The sequence below is a fragment of the Anomaloglossus baeobatrachus genome, chromosome 1 (assembly GCF_048569485.1).
Source record: "Anomaloglossus baeobatrachus isolate aAnoBae1 chromosome 1, aAnoBae1.hap1, whole genome shotgun sequence".
In the NCBI taxonomy this organism is placed as follows: Eukaryota; Metazoa; Chordata; class Amphibia; order Anura; family Aromobatidae; genus Anomaloglossus; species Anomaloglossus baeobatrachus.
The window spans coordinates 668,668,331-668,687,052 of NC_134353.1; the positions used below are offsets into that span (position 1 = coordinate 668,668,331).

General features: G+C 50.4%; 1 protein-coding gene across 1 annotated transcript in view; it reads left to right on the forward strand.

Moving 5' to 3' along the window:
• Window positions 1–18,722, forward strand: part of MYO1H (myosin IH) — a 234,293-nt gene that overhangs the window by 94,977 nt on the left and 120,594 nt on the right. Inside the window, exons 14-16 of the mRNA XM_075320032.1 lie at window positions 5,329–5,420; window positions 6,270–6,364; window positions 10,131–10,177. Coding sequence (XP_075176147.1) covers window positions 5,329–5,420; window positions 6,270–6,364; window positions 10,131–10,177 — 234 coding nt within the window. The remainder of the gene's footprint in view (window positions 1–5,328; window positions 5,421–6,269; window positions 6,365–10,130; window positions 10,178–18,722) is intronic.

Below are 18,722 nucleotides of genomic sequence, written 5' to 3' on the forward strand. Positions count from 1 at the left end.
TGAGCAGTCTTCTCTCCCCTTTCTGGGGTACATCATCTCTGATACTGGACTGCAGATGGATCCCAAGAAGGTCTCCGCCATTCTCAACTGGCCTCCTCCTTCTGGACTGAAGGCAATCCAACGCTTCCTGGGATTCGCCAACTACTACCGCCAGTTTATCCCTCACTTCTCTGCCTTGACTGCTCCTCTCTCCGCTTTGACTAAGAAGGAGGCTAATCCAAAGGACTGGTCACCTGCGGCTGACGCCGCGTTTGGCTCTCTGAAGCGGGCTTTTGCTTCCTCTCCTGTACTCCACCGTCCGGAGTTAAACCGCCAGTTCACCTTGGAGGTGGATGCCTCCTCCTCAGGAGCCGGAGCAGTGCTCATGCAAAAGTCCTCCTCCGGGAAGATGGTGACTTGCGGATTCTTCTCCAAGGGCTTCTCAGCGCCTGAACGCAACTACACCATCGGTGACCGAGAGCTCTTGGCAGTCAAACTGGCTTTGGAGGAATGGCGCTACCTCCTGGAAGGGGCAGTGTACCCCGTGATTATTTACACGGACCACAAGAACTTGGAATACCTACGGTCCGCTCAGCGTCTGAACCCACGGCAAGCCAGGTGGTCCCTATTCTTTGCCAGGTTTGATTTCCAGCTTCACTTCCGACCCGCGGACAAGAATGTACGCGCTGATGCCTTGTCCAGGTCTTTCATGCCCATGGAGCAGGAGGAAGAGACTACCCAACCCATCATTTGTCCTAGTAAAATCATTCCGGTGGCCCCTGTCACCCTGGCCCAGATACCGCCCGGGAAGACCTATGTCTCCGAGGTAGACAGGAAAAAAGTGTTACACTGGGGTCATGCCTCGAAAACAGCCGGTCATGCTGGTCAGAAAAAGACATGGGGTGCGATTGTACGTCATTATTGGTGGCCATCCCTTCGCACGGACGTCGCTGCTTTTGTATCCGCCTGTTCCTCTTGTGCCAGGAACAAGACGCCCAAACACCTCCCATATGGCCGTCTTCTGCCTCTGCCGATACCCTCAGTTCCGTGGCAACACATAGCAATGGACTTTATTACGGACTTGCCATTGTCCTCCGGACACACAGTCGTATGGGTCGTGGTGGACCGGTTCTCTAAAATGGCCCATTTCGTCCCTATGGCTGGACTGCCCTCTGCTCAGGAACTCGCGGACGCCTATATACAACACATCTTCCGCTTGCATGGCTTTCCATTACACATCGTATCCGACAGAGGAACTCAGTTCACCTCCCGCTTCTGGAGGGCTCTCTGTAAACATCTGGGAGTGACTCTGGACTTTTCATCTGCATACCATCCTCAGTCTAATGGCCAGGTAGAGAGGGTCAATCAAATCTTGACCTCTTTCTTACGTCACTATGTTAACGCCCATCACGACGACTGGTCCGCTCTTCTTCCTTGGGCTGAATTCTCCCACAACCACCACATCAGTGAGTCGTCCTCCAGCTCTCCCTTCCATGTCGTTTACGGACTTCAGCCTTCCATCCCTTTGCCTGTATCTCCTTCTTCGGATGTCCCTGCTGCAGATACAGTAGCCCGTGACTTTGCAACCATTTGGGACTCTGTCAAAGCGTCCCTTGGGCGTGCTTCCCTGCGGATGAAAAGACACGCAGACAAGAAACGTCTGTACCCTCCGTGTTTCTCTCCTGCAGATCTCGTCTGGCTTGCTTCCCAGTACGTCCGCCTGAAGATACCATCATACAAGCTGGGTCCTCGCTACATTGGGCCGTTTAAAGTCCTCAACAAGATCAATGAGGTCTCCTACAAGCTACAGCTCCCGGCCACGATGAGGATACCCAACTCATTCCACGTCTCCCTGCTCAAGCCGGTTGTCCTTGGTCCCTTCTCCGCTGCTGCCAGTCCGGCTCCTCCACCTATTGCCGATGACGACATCTATGCGGTAAGGGATATCGTGGCCATGAAGACCGTACGAGGTCGACAGTTCTTCCTGGTGGACTGGGAAGGGTATGGTCCTGAGGATAGGTCCTGGGAGCCCAGGGAGAACGTGGGCACTCCTCTGATCCGTGCCTTCATGTCCCGGTTGCGGGGAGGGGGGCGTGGGGGGGGGTACTGTCACGCTCCCCGGGTCCTCGGCTCCCCTTCCCGGGTCCTCTGTTCCGCTCCCCGGGTCCTCAGCCCCGCTCCCCGGCTCACCTGCCACGCTCCCCGCTCTCCAGCCTCCGGTGCCCGTCCTTCCCAGGCCCCCTGGTCTCCGATCCCGGCGCCCGACGGCTTCCCAGGCCCTGGCCGGCTCCCCTGCGTCCTCCTCTCAGCTTCCTTCCCTGGCTTCTGGCACCCGGGCCGCGCGCATGCGCATTAGGGCGCGCGCGCGGTCACTGACCCTTTCTTAAAGGGCCAGCGTCCATTAACAGGAAATGAGGCTAATCAGGTACAGGGTATAAAGGGGTTTATTGTCCAAGGGGGCGGGGCCTGATCTTCGTGTTTCCTAAGCTAGGAGTCAGGTCTCCTGGTGTCTCTGTGCATATACTCACCTATCTCTCTTGTAGAGCCGTGCCTGCCTCGCCATCCAGTCCTGCCGTATCCTGAACCCCGAACGCTGTCCATCTGCCATCCTGACAGTCCGCACCATCCCGGATCCCTGCGGTGACTCGTCATCTCGCTCCAAAGGTTCCGGACCCCGCCTGACATCATCTCGGCTTCCGAACCTGAGCTGTGTCACCCGGACTACCACCCGTGACTCCGTGGTCCCAGGGACTTCTCCGCTATACTCGTGTGCACGGACTGTTCTGCTGTTTATAGTGTTCCAGCTACCGGACTCTTTACTACCATCTAGGAGTTCGGCCCAGTGGATCCACCTCCTGGGTCTGCCCGTCCACCTGGCCGTGACACAGACATTTTCTCTCTCATGTTATCCTTATTGCCGCCGGTTTGCATCTGTGTTGCATTAATTTTTTTCTCGGCCAGTGTCAGAGAACTTGTCATCATGATCTTATACCCCAAACTAATAACTGCACTTATTTATTCCAAAGGGTGTGCAACCAAATAATAAAATAAAATATTGAGGGTGCCAACAGTTTTGTAATGGCTATTTTTTGTGTGTGTGAAATTATGTCCAGTTTGCTATTTTTTTGTGTTGCTGCAGTGTGCCGCCCCTGCAGCGGATCGAACCACTTGGATCCGGGGGTGATGATTACTCGTGGCTCGAGGGTCTCTGGACCCGGGGGCTAGGGGCCACACTCAAATGGAAAGGGGGTATTTACAGGTGAATTGATATAGTTCGTGACGCCACCGATGGTGTACGGTAATTGGGAGTACCGCCGCTGCCGTTGGGAGTACTGGGGTGATGGAGTGGGGCACCTAAATGTAGTCACCCTCCACGGGTAGGGGAAGGCGCCGTGACTCTGGATGTTGGGGTGCAGGGGAGCACAGGGCTGCTGGAAGCAGGGAATGACCATGTGCTCACTCAGGCCAGTTATCGTGGTGCTGGTTGATGTTTTCTAAAATCATTACACACACAGGCTGCAGGTGAACCAAAAGTCCCAGTACACCACTGCTGCTTAGGAAGGAGAGCACGTCCAGGTATCCGCTCCCAATAGTATTGTTGTGCTGTGTCCCAATTTAGTCCAGCCTCTCGGGAGCTTCGACTCCTCGGCCCCTTACACTCTGAGGGCCACTACTTCACTTTTCCTGGGGGCTCCAAGCCCCGGTCCCCTCTCCCTTTGGAGAGTTTTTGCTTCACTCCCTCTCCCTTTGCTCCCCTGGAGCCACCTCCCACTAGTCTGCTTAGCCCTTCGGTGGGCAGCCCTTTCCTCTCTAGACCTACCCACTGGCTTGTCTGTCCTGTACTAGTGTGAGTGTGGATTAGGGGTTTGAATGCGGTTGATAGCAATACCACTGGGTGGAACCTGGAACCAAGGAAAGTGGGTTTCCTCACTATAAGGACAGGAGTGCAGTTCCCTGCGACACCCTGACTAGTGCAAGGGCGTCACATCAGCACACATAAAAGAATTAAATATGTGTGCAGTATAACAGTATGTGTAATTGCACACATTTTCTGGGAGAAATACTTCATTTTCTGGAACAATTTCAAGGGTGCCAAGGTGCCGCCAATGCTGCTCGGATCCGGATCTACGGTATGGCTCGAGGGGTTTTCCGGACCCGAGGATCGCACGGACACTTTGAATAAAAGGGGGACGTAATTGTACGGGATTTGTTGTAAACTGTCTGTGATGCCACCCACGGTGTGTGGTCAGATTTAGCACCACCGTTTCGGTTATGGGATACCGGGGGAGATGTTTTGGCAGCTGGATGTTAACCCCTCCGTGGGTAGGGATGGATGCCTCAGGGCCCAGTGTTGTGCAGGGTTGCAGGGATCAGCACACTTACAGTTCGGTTGTCCTGGTACTGGACGAAGCTGCGCTAAGGTGTGGAGTCAATAAACACACAGTTCTTTTGGGAAACCAAGGTGATGGTGGCCAGCCTCCGAAGACGGGTGTGTCAGGTTCCACACCCGGGCTAGTAGTCAATGCCTTTCTCCTCTGCACTTCGTGTTGCTCTAAGATAGACTTCCCGGTGTGAAACACGGGGAGTCTGCTCCCGTTCCTTTGGTTGGGAGTCGTGCCCGTCAGACACTGACCCATTGGGATCTACCAGACCCTGGTGGATGCCCTATCCCTCTCTGTGGGTGGTTGTCTACTTTTTGGGACTTAGGTTTGGACAGGAACTGTAATCCTGCCCTCAATTGGTTAATTAGCTAGGCCGTTGGTGCCAGTCCTGGCTTCAGGGTCCGAGTACCCCCTCTGTGCATGGTTTCTGGGTCGGTTCTCCGGTGTCGACACTGGCGGGCTACAGCCCTTTCCCGGTCCACCTCGGATCTCTGGCAGCTGTCTTCTCGTCTCCTACTGGCACTGGCTACTGTCTGCCACCTAGCCAAGGTGTCAGGGCTCCGACCCTGGTACCTGTCAGCTTCACCTCCACCCCACACAACTTGACTCTAGACTTATCTAGACTTAACTTATCTGACTGTTTTCCCACCCTGAGCTCTCCAGACCCCTAGGTGGGCGTTTTCCTTCTGCCTGGTCCCGCCCACTGGTGTGTCTGTCCTTCCCTGAGGGGGGTGACTAGGGTTTTAGGTAGGCTGTTTTAACCCTGTGTGGGAAAGGTGTTGTGTGGGGGCTAAACTGTGTGACTACCTGGTTTTGCTTTGCCAGGGGGTCACACCAACACTTTCAGCCATGACTGTAAATATCAGATATTAGACCCTAGTTACTCTATTCATACTCTTGTTGTGTTAGAGACATATGTACATTTATCATTCCTGAGTTTACTGTCTCTACTTACTATATATTGTAGGATGAAGAATGTTTGCGTCCTGGGGAAGCCACAGATCTCAGTTTTCTAGCAAAGCTAGAAGAAAAAGTTGGAGAACACCCTCACTTCCTAACGTAAGCACAAAATCCCTAACATTTTGAATTATATTATTATTGTTGATAAAGTAGCAAGAACATTAGCAATAGATAACAGTAGTGATAATATATTGTATACATCTAAGTTTGACAAAGAAAAGAATTTCAAGAATATACTGCATTTATTGAAAACCTGCTTTATTTATAGTTAATGTTGAACTACTGTACATCTTGGACACACTGGGACTAAAATACAAAATAACTCACTATCATTTACCACCTCAAATCTCCAGTGGCTTTGTGCCAAAGTGACTGCTGAGCCATATATCCCAGTAAAAATGTTGGCCCTGTCATTGATGGACACAACCCTTAACAAGGTTGTCCAGTACTTTTACATTGATGACCTATTCTTAGGATAGGTCATAAATATCTGATTGGCCGGTGTCTGACACCCCACACCCTCGCCGATCGGCTGTTCTCGGTCCCAGCGGTGGCAGCAGGTGGCCGGAAATGCTCAGTTCCGGAGCTGCTCCATCTTCTGATAGCGGCTGTGCCCGGGTTCTGCACATTTGCCTTCCATTCAGATCAACAGGAGGTGGATGTGCAGTATCCAGCTGCGGCCACTATGAGAAGACGGAGAAGCTCCAGAACTGAGGATTTCCGGCTGCATACTGCCGCCGCTGGGACCAAGAACAGCTGATCGGTGAGGGTGCAGGGTGTCAGACCCCAGCCGATCAGATATTGATGACCTATCCTAAGCATAAGCTATCAATGTAAAAGTAGTGGACAACCCCTTTAAAGTTAATTAGCTTTTATTGCTGATTTGTTTTGTTATACCTGTATCAGCTTTCCCTATGGCATTACATAGTTCTGATGTGTTTTCTACAGCCGCAAACTAGCAGGTCCTGGAACCAGAAAGTCAATAGATTGGGTTGACTTCCAGCTGATCCACTATGCAGGAGAAGTTACATACTGTGCTGTAGGTAAGTAAGAATGGCTAATTGGAACTTTAACAATCTCAGTAAGCGATGGAAAATAATAAAAGTTTAAAATATTAATATTTGTGCTTCCTTTGTTGGAATAGTATTCTGGTACTATTAAGAAAAAAATTATAAAAATAGCCTCTTTAGCTGTTTGAGTCATTCTAGAAGCTGTGGATGATCTGGTCTACCACTACTGAATGCAATGCAATGCCAGCTTCTATCCTGGAAACCTAAATAGTACTGTGTAAAGGTTTTAGGCAGGTGTGAAAAAATGCTGCAAAGTAGGAATACTTAAAAAAAAATTAGAAGTGGTATAGTTTTTTTATCACCAAAATGCTAAGAGAAAAAATAAAGGATAAATCTAAGTGAAATCAATATTAGGTGTGACCACAAGAGATGAAAGAGTTGCTCGGTGCTCGGGGGCTCGGTAAGCCTAATGATCATTTTGATGCTTGGGTGCTCAGTACTCGTTTACAGATCGTAATGGAAGTCAATGGGGAACGCAAGCATTTTTGAGAAAAATCTTCCAGAAAAATGTTTGAGTTCTCCATTGACTTCATTATACTCTGTAAACGAGTACTGAGCACCCAAGCATCAAAATGCTCGTTAGGTTTACCGAGCACCGAGCAGCTCTTTCATCCCTAGTGACCACCCTTTAGCTTCAAAACAGCATCAAAGCATCAATTCCTCTAGATATTCTTGCACAGTTTGCAAAGAAACTCAGCAGAGGGATTGTTCCAAACATCTTGGAAAGTAAATCACAGATCTGTAAATACAGGCTTGTAGAAATCCTTCTATCTCTTCATATAATCCCAGACAGACTCAATGAAGTTGAGAGCAGGGCTCTGTGGGAGCCATAACGTCACATCCAGGTCTCCTTGATCTTCTTTACGCTGAAGACAGTTCCTAATGACATTGGCTGTATTTTTGGGTTTGTTGTCCTGCTAAAGAATACATTTGGAGCCAATCAGACAAATCCCTGATGGTGTTACATGATGGATAAGTATCTGCTTGTATTTCTCAGCATCTCAATGATCATTAATCTTAACTAAATCCATAACTACATTTGCTGAAAGAGAGCTCCAAAATTGCAAGGAGCCTACACTATACTTCACTGTTGCCTGCAGACACTCATTATTGTACCACTCTATAGCCCTTTGGCAAACAAGCTGCCTTTTGTTACAGGCAAATATTTCACATTTTGACTTAGGGGTGCTTCACACACAGCGAGCTCACTGCCGAGATCGCTGCTGAGTCACGGTTTTTGTGACGCAGCAGTGACCTCATTAGCGATCTCGCTGTGTGTGACAATGAGCAGCGATCTGGCCCCTGCTGCGAGATCGCTGCTCGTTACACACAGCCCTGGTTCGTTTTCTTCAAAGCCGCTCTCCTGCTGTGACACACAGATCGCTGTGTGTGACAGCAAGAGAGCGACAAATGAAGCGAGCAGGGAGCAGGAGCCGGCGTCTGACAGCTGAGGTAAGCTGTATCCAAGATAAACATCGGGTAACCAAGGTGGTTACCCGATATTTACCTTAGTTACCAGCCTCTGCAGCTCTCACGCTGCCTGTGCTGCCGGCTCCGGCTCTCTGCACATGTAGCTGCTGTACACATCGGGTTAATTAACCCGATGTGTACAGCAGCTAGGAGAGCAAGGAGCCAGCGCTAAGCAGTGTGCGCGGCTCCCTGCTCTCTGCACATGCAGCTGCATTACACATCGGGTTAATTAACCCGATGTGTACTGTAGCTAGGAGAGCAAGGAGCCAGCGCTCAGTGTGCGCGGCTCCCTGCTCCCTGCTCACACTGGTAACTAATGTAAACATCGGGTAACCATACCCGATGTTTACCTTAGTTAGCAGTCTCCGCAGCTTCCAGATGGCGGCTCCGTGCAAGCGCAGCGTCGCTTGCACGTCGCTGCTGGCTGGGGGCTGTTCACTGGTCGCTGGTGAGATCTGCCTGTTTGACAGCTCACCAGCGACCATGTAGCGATGCAGCAGCGATCCTGACCAGGTCAGATCGCTGGTCGGATCGCTGCTGCATCGCTAAGTGTGAAGGTACCCTTAGGGCGGCTTTGCACACTACGACATCGCAGGTGCGATGTCGGTGGGGTCAAATTGAAAGTGACGCACATCCGGCGTCACTTGCGATGTTGTAGTGTGTAAATCCTAGATGATACGATGAACGAGCGCAAAAGCGTCGTTATCGTATCATCGCTGCAGCCTCCGACATTTCCATAATGCCGGTGCAGCGACAGGTGCGATGTTGTTCCTCGTTCCTGCGGCAGCGCACATCGCTGTGTGTGAAGCCGCAGGAGCGAGGAACTTCACCTTACCTGCCGCTGGCTGCAATGAGAAGGACGGAGGTGGGCGGGGTGTTTACATCCTGCTCATCTCCGCCCCTCCACTTCAATTGGCCGCCTGCCGTGTGACGTCGCTGTGACGCCGCACGACCCGCCCCCTTAGGAAGGAGGCGGGTCGCCGGCCAGAGGGACGTCGCACGGCAGGTATGTGCGTGTGAAACTGCCGTAGGATAATAATCGCTACGGCAGCTTTCACTAGATATTGCACGTGCGACGGCGGCGGGACTATCGCTGCAGCATCGGTAACACATTGTTACCGATGTCGCAGCGGGCAAAGCCCGCCTTAGTCCACAGTACCTGCTGCAATTTTTCTGCATCCGAGTTTCTATGTTTCAATGTACAATTGAGATGCTTGGACTTGTTTCCATGGTATAGTTTTTGCCCACAATTCGTCCACGAGGTCCACGTCTGGCCAGACTTCTTCAAATAGTAAATGGCTAACTCTGGGTTCTCCTGGATGCTGCAAATTATGAGCCGATGGCACTACTGGACATTTTCTGATTACATGTAAAATTTATTACAGATTGTAGAGTACCTGTATTTCTATCTGTTTTATGCTACATGATGCTCTATAAAGAGTGATCCTAACCCCCAAGTCCTCACATCGACTATAGGATTTCAATAGTTCTAAAGTTCAGAAAAAGTACTTTTATATTGATGGGTTCTCAATTATTGATTGCTGCGGTTCGACCCCACCAATCAGCTGTTCACAGTTTTGGTGGCAGCCTGTGGCCACAAATGTTCAGTTCCTGAGCTGCCCCGTCAACTGAACATCCGCCTTCTAATCAAATCAATAGGAGGTAGATGTGCAGTACCGCTATCAGAAGACAGGGCAGCTCCAAAACTGAACATTTCCGGCTGCCTGCTGGGGCTGTCGGCACAAAGAACATCTAATCAGCAGGGGAGCCGGTTGTCAGACCACGGCCAATCAGACATTGATGTGTCTTAAAGATAGGCCATCAATGTTAAAGTAGTGGACAACTCCTTTAAGAGCTACTGGGGGCTCCTGCAATCCTGCTAACAGGGATGTAGATATAGAATATACTGCTGCCTCGGATTGATAATATTTTCCTAAGTAAAATGATGGGGCTGTCAAGGCTGAGGATTTAATTTGTGGAGGCACTAGTCAACTTATGTATTTGCAGCAACAGCCCCTTCAGTTACTGGGGAGGATTGATTCACCATATGCCTGTAGGGATTACGTGAGTCTCCACTATACATTAGATTCCTGTTAATGCTAAGATACCCATATAGTATATAATACTATTTTCCATTATGATTTCTTCTAAATATTCTGGTATATTCTAAATATTATTGGTAATAATCAGTTGTCAGTAGATTGCCACTTTGTGTATGAATTTCCAAGTGAAAACATTCTATGTCTCTAATTTTATTTTGCTTGTTTAGGATTTTTGGAGAAAAATAATGACTTGCTTTACAGGAATCTAAAAGAGGTAAGCACTAATATTCTGAGATTTTGTGTATTATGAAGCAGATTTGAAGCAGAAGCATAATTATTGTTAAAATTGCAGAACCAAAATTATAGAATTATACCATAAAACTGCACTGGAATAGAATAACACATAGAATATTAGACATAAAACATAAGCAGGTAGAACATTTTAATGGAGTTTCCTGGGTGCAGAAAAACATGGCTGCTTTTTTAAGAAAACAACACCAGACCTGCTTACAGATGGTGTGTGATATGATTGTTCAGCCCTATAAAATCAGTAAATGAGTTGTTGAACAAACAAAGTACATATTAATCAATAGATCTTGGAGTAATAATAAGTTCCGCAATTGTGTGTGTTTTTTTTCTTGTGCTGAGATAATCTTAAAAATGTGCCCCTGCTATGTACTGTGTAATGGCTGTGTCTGACCAAACAGTGCTGCTCCATTTCATGGTCAGCACATATCACAGTTCCTGGTCAGGGAAAAAGCATAAGTCACTTATGATAAGTGAGTATATAGACATCTGTGAAGCCCCACAGGTGTTGTGTCGGTGCATTACCTTCAGGGACTCCACGTAGCTGGATCTGGTCACAGGTAGGAGATCTTCTTCTTGTCGTGACGCCACTCTCAGAATTGCGGTCAGTGGGGACCGCCACTGCAGGTTGAGGGTCGCCTGGGGCTGATGATGTGTGCAGTTAGTTGGAATAGCCTCCTGAGAGTGAGGCAAGCCCCAGGGCCCGGTGTAGATGCGTAGTACCACAAGGCGCAGAATAACTCCACACAGGCAGAATGTCTTTCAAGGGCTTTACTCACATTTGATGGCAGGGTGAGTAGCCCGGGCGTAGCTGAGATGAACCAGGTGGGAACCAGGTATCCTTCAGGCTGACTTTATGAGGGTGACTACCAACTCGCCTTCCTTAGCCCTTGGTGGTTTGGGGTGACCCCGACTTTTAGTCCCTATGGGGGTCACCCAGGGAAGTTGCTGAAGCCTCACTCCCCTTCGTTTGCCGTGTGCTTGTCGCCTGGGCCAGATCACTCCAGCTTCTTGCCTCCTGTGAGCTATGGGCCCTAACTGTGGCTACGTGGCTGCGGCTTTTGTGGTGTTGTGGCGTGGGCTTTGAGAGCCCCACACCGGCAGGTTTAGCAAAAGAAAGCTGGATCTATCTCCGCTTCGGGATCTGCCGCCCGTTTGGGCCTGGTACTCTCTAGCAGTCTCCTTACTTCCCACTCCGTTGCTCTTCTCTCTAGCTGAGATGGGTTTCGGGTAGCACTCCTAGTTGACCGTTCTCCCCCGTCAGTAGCCACTGCGCGGGCGCTGTTAGACAGCAACAGCCCCACAGGTCTGCTCCTCACTGAGCCCTATGGAGTTCTGCTCTAACTGACTCACTGCCCCTCCTCTCCTGTTCTTGCCTACGCCACCTAGCAACCAGATTCTCTTACCACACCCCTTGAGAGGAGATGGAGGCTTTTGGCCCCCTCCACTATTCCAGTGAAGGTCAAGGCTTTTCCCCCTCCTGGGATCCCCAGGGGTCCTCTCATGGGTACATGTGTGAGACCTGATCACTATGCGCCTGTGTTCCACACCCCGGTCAGCCTTCTGGATTACCTGTATTGTACTGTCCCCAGCATGGGTGCAGTACTCAGTGGTGCCTGACCAGGTCAGGGGCGCCACATTCCCCCTTAGTTATCACCAGCACGTCCTCGGGCTGCAAGACAACATTTTAAAATGCATAAAACATTAAAACATGTAAAACATTTTTTTAAAAGCACCAGGTACCCTACATCACCACCCTCCACCCACAAGTCCGTTAACCCACCCAAAACCCTTTCACGTTGGCCGCGACTTCAGCCACTTCTGGCAGGATGTAGAGGCGGCTTTCATGGGCTGGTGGTCTTCAGGGTATACCTGGCCTGGTGGATCCGCGCCTTCAGCCTCTTCTGGCAGGATGCAGAGGCGGCCTCCACAGTTGGTGCTGACCAGGTACCCTCTTTGTGGTGGAGAGCCAGGCCCCATAAACAGGCATGCTCTCTGGTCGCAGGTAAGCCAAGGCCCTATATACGGACGGGCTCCTCCTGGTTGCAGACGAGCCAAGCCCCTAAACAGGCTGACTCTGGTGGCGGTGGTGCCCTCTGGTGTAACTATTTACACTGCGAGAGTTTGTGGCTATAGCCAGTTCATAGCCTTAAGGTTTATTTCTCACAATAGTTTTTGTGGGCACATGCTTAAACGTAAACGTTGCAAAACAAACTTTTCAAAACTTTAACTTTCTAACTGCTGAACTTCTTACTTTCCTTTACTCCTCCATTTCACCAGGGCTTTGGCCTGTTGGGCTGCGGCACCTGTTGCTTTCTTGCTCTTTGTCGTCGTCTGAGGTAGTTTCATCTGTAGGTTCCTTGTCTTTTCTTTCTTGATCTTCATCTGTTTCCTTTGCTGCATCTGTTTCTGTATCTCTGTCTTTTCTTTCTTCCTTGGGACATGGCACTACATCAAGCGCATACAATCCTCTTTCGCCTTCATGCATAGTGAATTGTACTGTATTTCCCATCTTTAAGTTTCTGCCAGGGTGTCCTCTAGGCAGATGAGCGTTCACATCTCTTCTGTTGACAAATATCCCTTCTTTGATACCAGGGGCTACAATGAATCCATATCCACTTCTCAAATTGAAATCCTCTACTACTCCTCTGCAAAGGGGTCCTCTGACCTGGGCTTTGGCTCTTCTCAGGAACCTTTTCTCCTGTAGATCTCTGGCTGTGACTTCTCTCTGCTCTGGAGACTGTGGTGCAGGGGACAGCGTTGTTCTGTTGCGACGCCTTGTCTTGCGGCCTGAACTCTGCGTGGTACAGCTTGCAAGCTCCCAGGTGAGACTTTTAGGCAGATCTTCGTCAGCGGACGGTGTCAGGTCTTCCTCATCCCAACGGGAATAGGGCAACATCTCCGGCTCTGAGTATGGATCCACTGCTGGTGGCTCCAGAGTCAGCTCCTCAGCTTCCTGGCCTCCTCTCCCCCTTAGTTCTTCGCTGCACTCTGGTTGTGGCAGCGCTGGGGATGAGTGTTCCTCAGCTGGCCCAGGCGGTGGACTCTTCGGCGTGGTCGCTGCAGGGGTTGCCTGAGTCTCCTTGGGGGTATGCGGAGGGAGCAGATACCGATCCACCATCTCTTGTGGGAACTGGGCCTCTAGGTCAGCCTTCAGCTTCCAGTATTCGGGGTCCTCTCCTATCAGGGTCTTCCTAGCAGGGACCTCTTTGGACTGGGGAGCGGTGTCTGCTCTGGCCTTGCAGGCTGGGGTAAATGATGAGGTAATCTCTTCTTGGCGGGCCGCGCCTGGCATGGCGGCGGCCTGGTCTTGGCGGGCCGCGCCCTGTTTGGCGGCGGCCTGGTCTTGGCGGGCCGCGCCCGGCATGGCGGCGGCCTGGTCTTGGCGGGCCGCGCCCGGCATGGCGGCGGCCTGGTCTTGGCGGGCCGCGCCCGGCATGGCGGCGGCCTGGATCGGCGTCGCAGCTGTGATGGAATCTGTGCAGGCTGGGCTGGGCGTCGCTGCAGGGACCGGGTCTTGGTGGGCCGAGCAGGGCATCGCTGCGGCGGCCGGGGCTTGGCGGGCCGCGCCTGGCGTGGCTGCGGCCTGGTTCAGCACCTCACTTGCGGCGCGGACGAGCGTTGCTGCGGCGGTGGGGTCTCGGCGGGCCGGGCCTAGCAGGGCGGCGGCCTGGGTCAGCGTTACGCCTGCGGCGCGGATGAGGGTCGCGGTGGCAGCCGGTTCTTTGCGGGCCGGACTGGGCGTTGCTGCAGGGACCGGGTCTTGGTGGGCCGAGCAGGGCATCGCTGCGGCCGCTGGGGCTTGGAAGGCCGCACCTGGTGTGGCTGCGGCCTGCTTCAGCGTCGCCGCACCGGACACCTCTTCGGGGACCGCGGGCGTGGCAGCAGGGGTCGGGGCACTTGCGCTGGCCGGGGCATCACTCGACTCACCCACCGGTGGCAGCATCGGGGTCTGCGTCATCGCCGTCCTGTCTGGCACTCGGCGCGCGGCTCTCCTTTCATAGGCCCGAACCGCCGCGGTCATCTCCAGCATTTCCATTCGTTCTTCCCGGATCTGCTCCACAACCCGGGTCTCCAGTCGGTCGCAGAACTGGGCCAGCTCCCGATACCACCAGGCAGCGGAGCCCGGTTCTGGATTTCTGCGGTCAGACGCCATTTCTTCTGCGCCCTCTTCTGCACGACTCTCCAGCTGTGGACTCGCCGTTGCCTCTGATAGCAAGCTGTTCAGTTTCTGCTCTGCCTCTTTCAGCAGCTCCTCTCCCAGCAGCAGGCTTGTGGCTCCCTTTCTGTCCCGACGTCTCTGGACGCTTCCACTCTCATAGCTGGCAAGGTCAGAACTCTGCAGGGGATCTCTGGGTAGCCACACCTCTTCGTGGGCGGTAACTTCTCCCAGCGCGGGCTGCTGTTGTTTTTCAGCGCGCTTTTCATGGTGGCAATATGGCGGCGCTTCCAATTTTCCAAGCGGACCGCCCAGGCACATGGTCACCTGTCTGAACAGGTCTAGTCCTTATCCTGTTCGTGACGCCAGATGTGAAGCCCCACAGGTGTTGTGTCGGTGCATTACCTTCAGGGACTCCACGTAGCTGGATCTGGTCACAGGTAGGAGATCTTCTTCTTGTCGTGACGCCACTCTCAGAATTGCGGTCAGTGGGGACCGCCACTGCAGGTTGAGGGTCGCCTGGGGCTGATGATGTGTGCAGTTAGTTGGAATAGCCTCCTGAGAGTGAGGCAAGCCCCAGGGCCCGGTGTAGATGCGTAGTACCACAAGGCGCAGAATAACTCCACACAGGCAGAATGTCTTTCAAGGGCTTTACTCACATTTGATGGCAGGGTGAGTAGCCCGGGCGTAGCTGAGATGAACCAGGTGGGAACCAGGTATCCTTCAGGCTGACTTTATGAGGGTGACTACCAACTCGCCTTCCTTAGCCCTTGGTGGTTTGGGGTGACCCCGACTTTTAGTCCCTATGGGGGTCACCCAGGGAAGTTGCTGAAGCCTCACTCCCCTTCGTTTGCCGTGTGCTTGTCGCCTGGGCCAGATCACTCCAGCTTCTTGCCTCCTGTGAGCTATGGGCCCTAACTGTGGCTACGTGGCTGCGGCTTTTGTGGTGTTGTGGCGTGGGCTTTGAGAGCCCCACACCGGCAGGTTTAGCAAAAGAAAGCTGGATCTATCTCCGCTTCGGGATCTGCCGCCCGTTTGGGCCTGGTACTCTCTAGCAGTCTCCTTACTTCCCACTCCGTTGCTCTTCTCTCTAGCTGAGATGGGTTTCGGGTAGCACTCCTAGTTGACCGTTCTCCCCCGTCAGTAGCCACTGCGCGGGCGCTGTTAGACAGCAACAGCCCCACAGGTCTGCTCCTCACTGAGCCCTATGGAGTTCTGCTCTAACTGACTCACTGCCCCTCCTCTCCTGTTCTTGCCTACGCCACCTAGCAACCAGATTCTCTTACCACACCCCTTGAGAGGAGATGGAGGCTTTTGGCCCCCTCCACTATTCCAGTGAAGGTCAAGGCTTTTCCCCCTCCTGGGATCCCCAGGGGTCCTCTCATGGGTACATGTGTGAGACCTGATCACTATGCGCCTGTGTTCCACACCCCGGTCAGCCTTCTGGATTACCTGTATTGTACTGTCCCCAGCATGGGTGCAGTACTCAGTGGTGCCTGACCAGGTCAGGGGCGCCACACATCTGCTACCTTCTGAGGTTCAAACTGTCTCTCCAGGAAAGGAGACAAACTCTAGCGCAGCGCCAGCTATTGGAAGTAGCGATCCTAAAAGTCATAAGTGGATTTTTAACAATCCTTTGCATATGACTTAGGATTTATGCCAGATCAGAATCCCAATTTGCAGACACGGTGTTTCGGGGTGCTTGCCCCTCGTCAGTGCAAAGTATGGGGTGTCTGATCCGGCTCATGAGAAGCTATGTAAACTCTATATATATAAACTCTAGTGTAGCGCCACCTATTGGAAGTTCTTTTGAGGTGACATTCCCTTTTTTGTTTAATCATAGAAGTGATAGTTTCTGCCTCATCACCAGTCCTGTGAGCTCATCATTAATCAAGTCAGCAACAAATAAGCTTAAGGGCCACTGAAGCTATTATATAATTTATTCGATTTATGATGAGCTCAGAGAGCTGGCGGCATGGCAGATCATTCAATTCTGTATTTCTTCAGGCAGGAAGATATGTTACCTCAGGTAGCGAAATGTGCTGCCTTATAAAGCAGAAGCTGTGAGCCCCTGCTGTTTCGTCTGTATACTCAATTATCATAAGTGATTCTTCCCCAGCCAGTAGCTGTGGTATCTGTCGACCATAAACTGGATCAGCTTTGAATAGTCATATACAGTCATGGCCAAAAGTTTTGAGAATGCTACAAATATTAATTTTTACAAAGTCTACTGCTTAAGTTTTTCTAATGGCAATTTGCATATACTCCAGAATGTCATAAAGAGTGATCAGCTTAACAGCAATTACTTGCAAAGTCAATATTGGCTAAGAAAATGAACTTTAACCCCCAAAACACATTTCAACATCATTGGATTCCTGCCTTAAAAGGAGCAGCTAACATTGTTTTAGTGATTGTTCCATTAACACAGGTGTGGGTGTTGATGAGGACAGGCCTGGCGATCAATCAGTCACGATTAAGTAAGAATGACACCACTGGACACTTTAAAAGGAGGCTGGTGCTTGGTATCATTGTTTCTCTTCAGTTAACCATGGTTATCTCTAAAGAAACACGTGCAGCCATCATTGCTCTGCACAAAAATGGCCTAACAGGGAAGAGTATCGCAGCTATAAAGATTGCACCTCAGTCAACAATCTATCGCATCATCAAGAACTTCAAGGAGAGAGCTTCCATTGTTGCCAAAAAGGCTCCTGGGCGCCCAAGAAGGACCAGCAAACGCCAGGACCGTATCTTAAAACTGTTTCAGCTGCGGGATCGGACTACCAGCAGTGCCGAGCTAGCTCAGTAATGGCAGCAGGTTGGTGTGAGTGCTTCTGCATGCAATGTGAGGCGGAGAATCTTTGAGCAAGGCCTGGTTTCAAGGAGGGCAGCAAAAAAGCCACTTCTCTCCAGAAAAACATCAGGGACCGACTGATATTCTGCAAAAGGTACAGGGAGTGGACTGCTGAGGACTGGGGTAAAGTCATTTTCTCAGATGAATCCCGTTTTCGATTGTTTGGGACATCTGGAAAACAGCTTATTAGGAGAAGAAGAGGTGAGCGCTACCACCAGTCTTGTCTCATGCCAACTGTTAAGCATCCTGAAACGATTCATGTGTGGGGTTGCTTCTCAGCCAAGGGAATCGGCTCACTCACAGTCTTGCCTAAAAACACAGCCATGAATAAAGAATAGTACCAGAATGTCCTCCAAGAGCAACTTCTCCCAACTGTCCAAGAGCAGTTTGGCGCCCAACAATGCCTTTTCCAGCATGATGGATATAAAGCAAAGGTGATCACTAAATGGCTCATGGAACAAAACATAGAGATTTTGGGTCCATGGCCTGGAAACTCCCCAGATCTTAATCCCATTGAGAACTTGTGGGCAATCATCAAGAGACGGATGGACAAACAAAAACCAACAAATTCTGGCAAGCATTGCTTTAGCAAGAATGGACAGTTATCAGTCAGGATTTGATCCAGAAGTTGATTGAGAGCATGCCAGGGTGAATTGCAGAGGTCCTGAAGAAGAAGGGTCAACACTGCAAACATTGACTTGCTGCATTAACTCATTCTAACTGTCAATATAACCTTTTGGTACTCATAATATGATTGCAATTATATTTCTGTATGTGATGTAAACATCAGACAAACACAATTAAAAACCAGAGGGAAACAGATCATGTGAAAATATAATTTTGGTGTCATTCTCAAAACTTTTGTCCATGACTGATTTTTGATAACAATGAAAGATAATTACCTTTCACAAATGGTACAGGACCCCACAAGAGGGGGAGCACTACTAGACCTTGTACTAACCAATAGGCCAGACCGCATATCAAATATACAAGTTGGGGGTTACTTGGGGAATAGTGATCACAAAATAATAAGTTTTCATGTATTCTTTAGTAAGATGTCTAGTAGAGGGGCTACAAGGACACTAAACTTCAGGAAAGCAAATTTTAAACGGTTGAGAGATGATCTTAGTGCAATAAACTGGGATGATGTACTAAGTAATAAAAGTACACAAAGCAAATGGGAGACTTTTATGAGCATCCTGAATAGGGCTTGTGCAGAAAATATACCCTATGGGAACAAACATGCTAGAAATAGGAGGAAACCCCTATGGCTAAATAGAGCTGTAAGGGAAGCAATAAAAGAAAAACAGAAAGCCTTAAAAGAATTAAAGAGGGTAGGTAGTGATGAGGCATTATATAATTATAGAAAATTAAATAAAATATGTAAAAAGCAAATTAAGTTAGCTAAGTTTGAGACAGAGAGACTCATTGCTAGAGAAAGTAAAAATAATCATAAAATATTCTTTAACTACATAAACAGTAAAAAACTGAAAAGCGATAGTG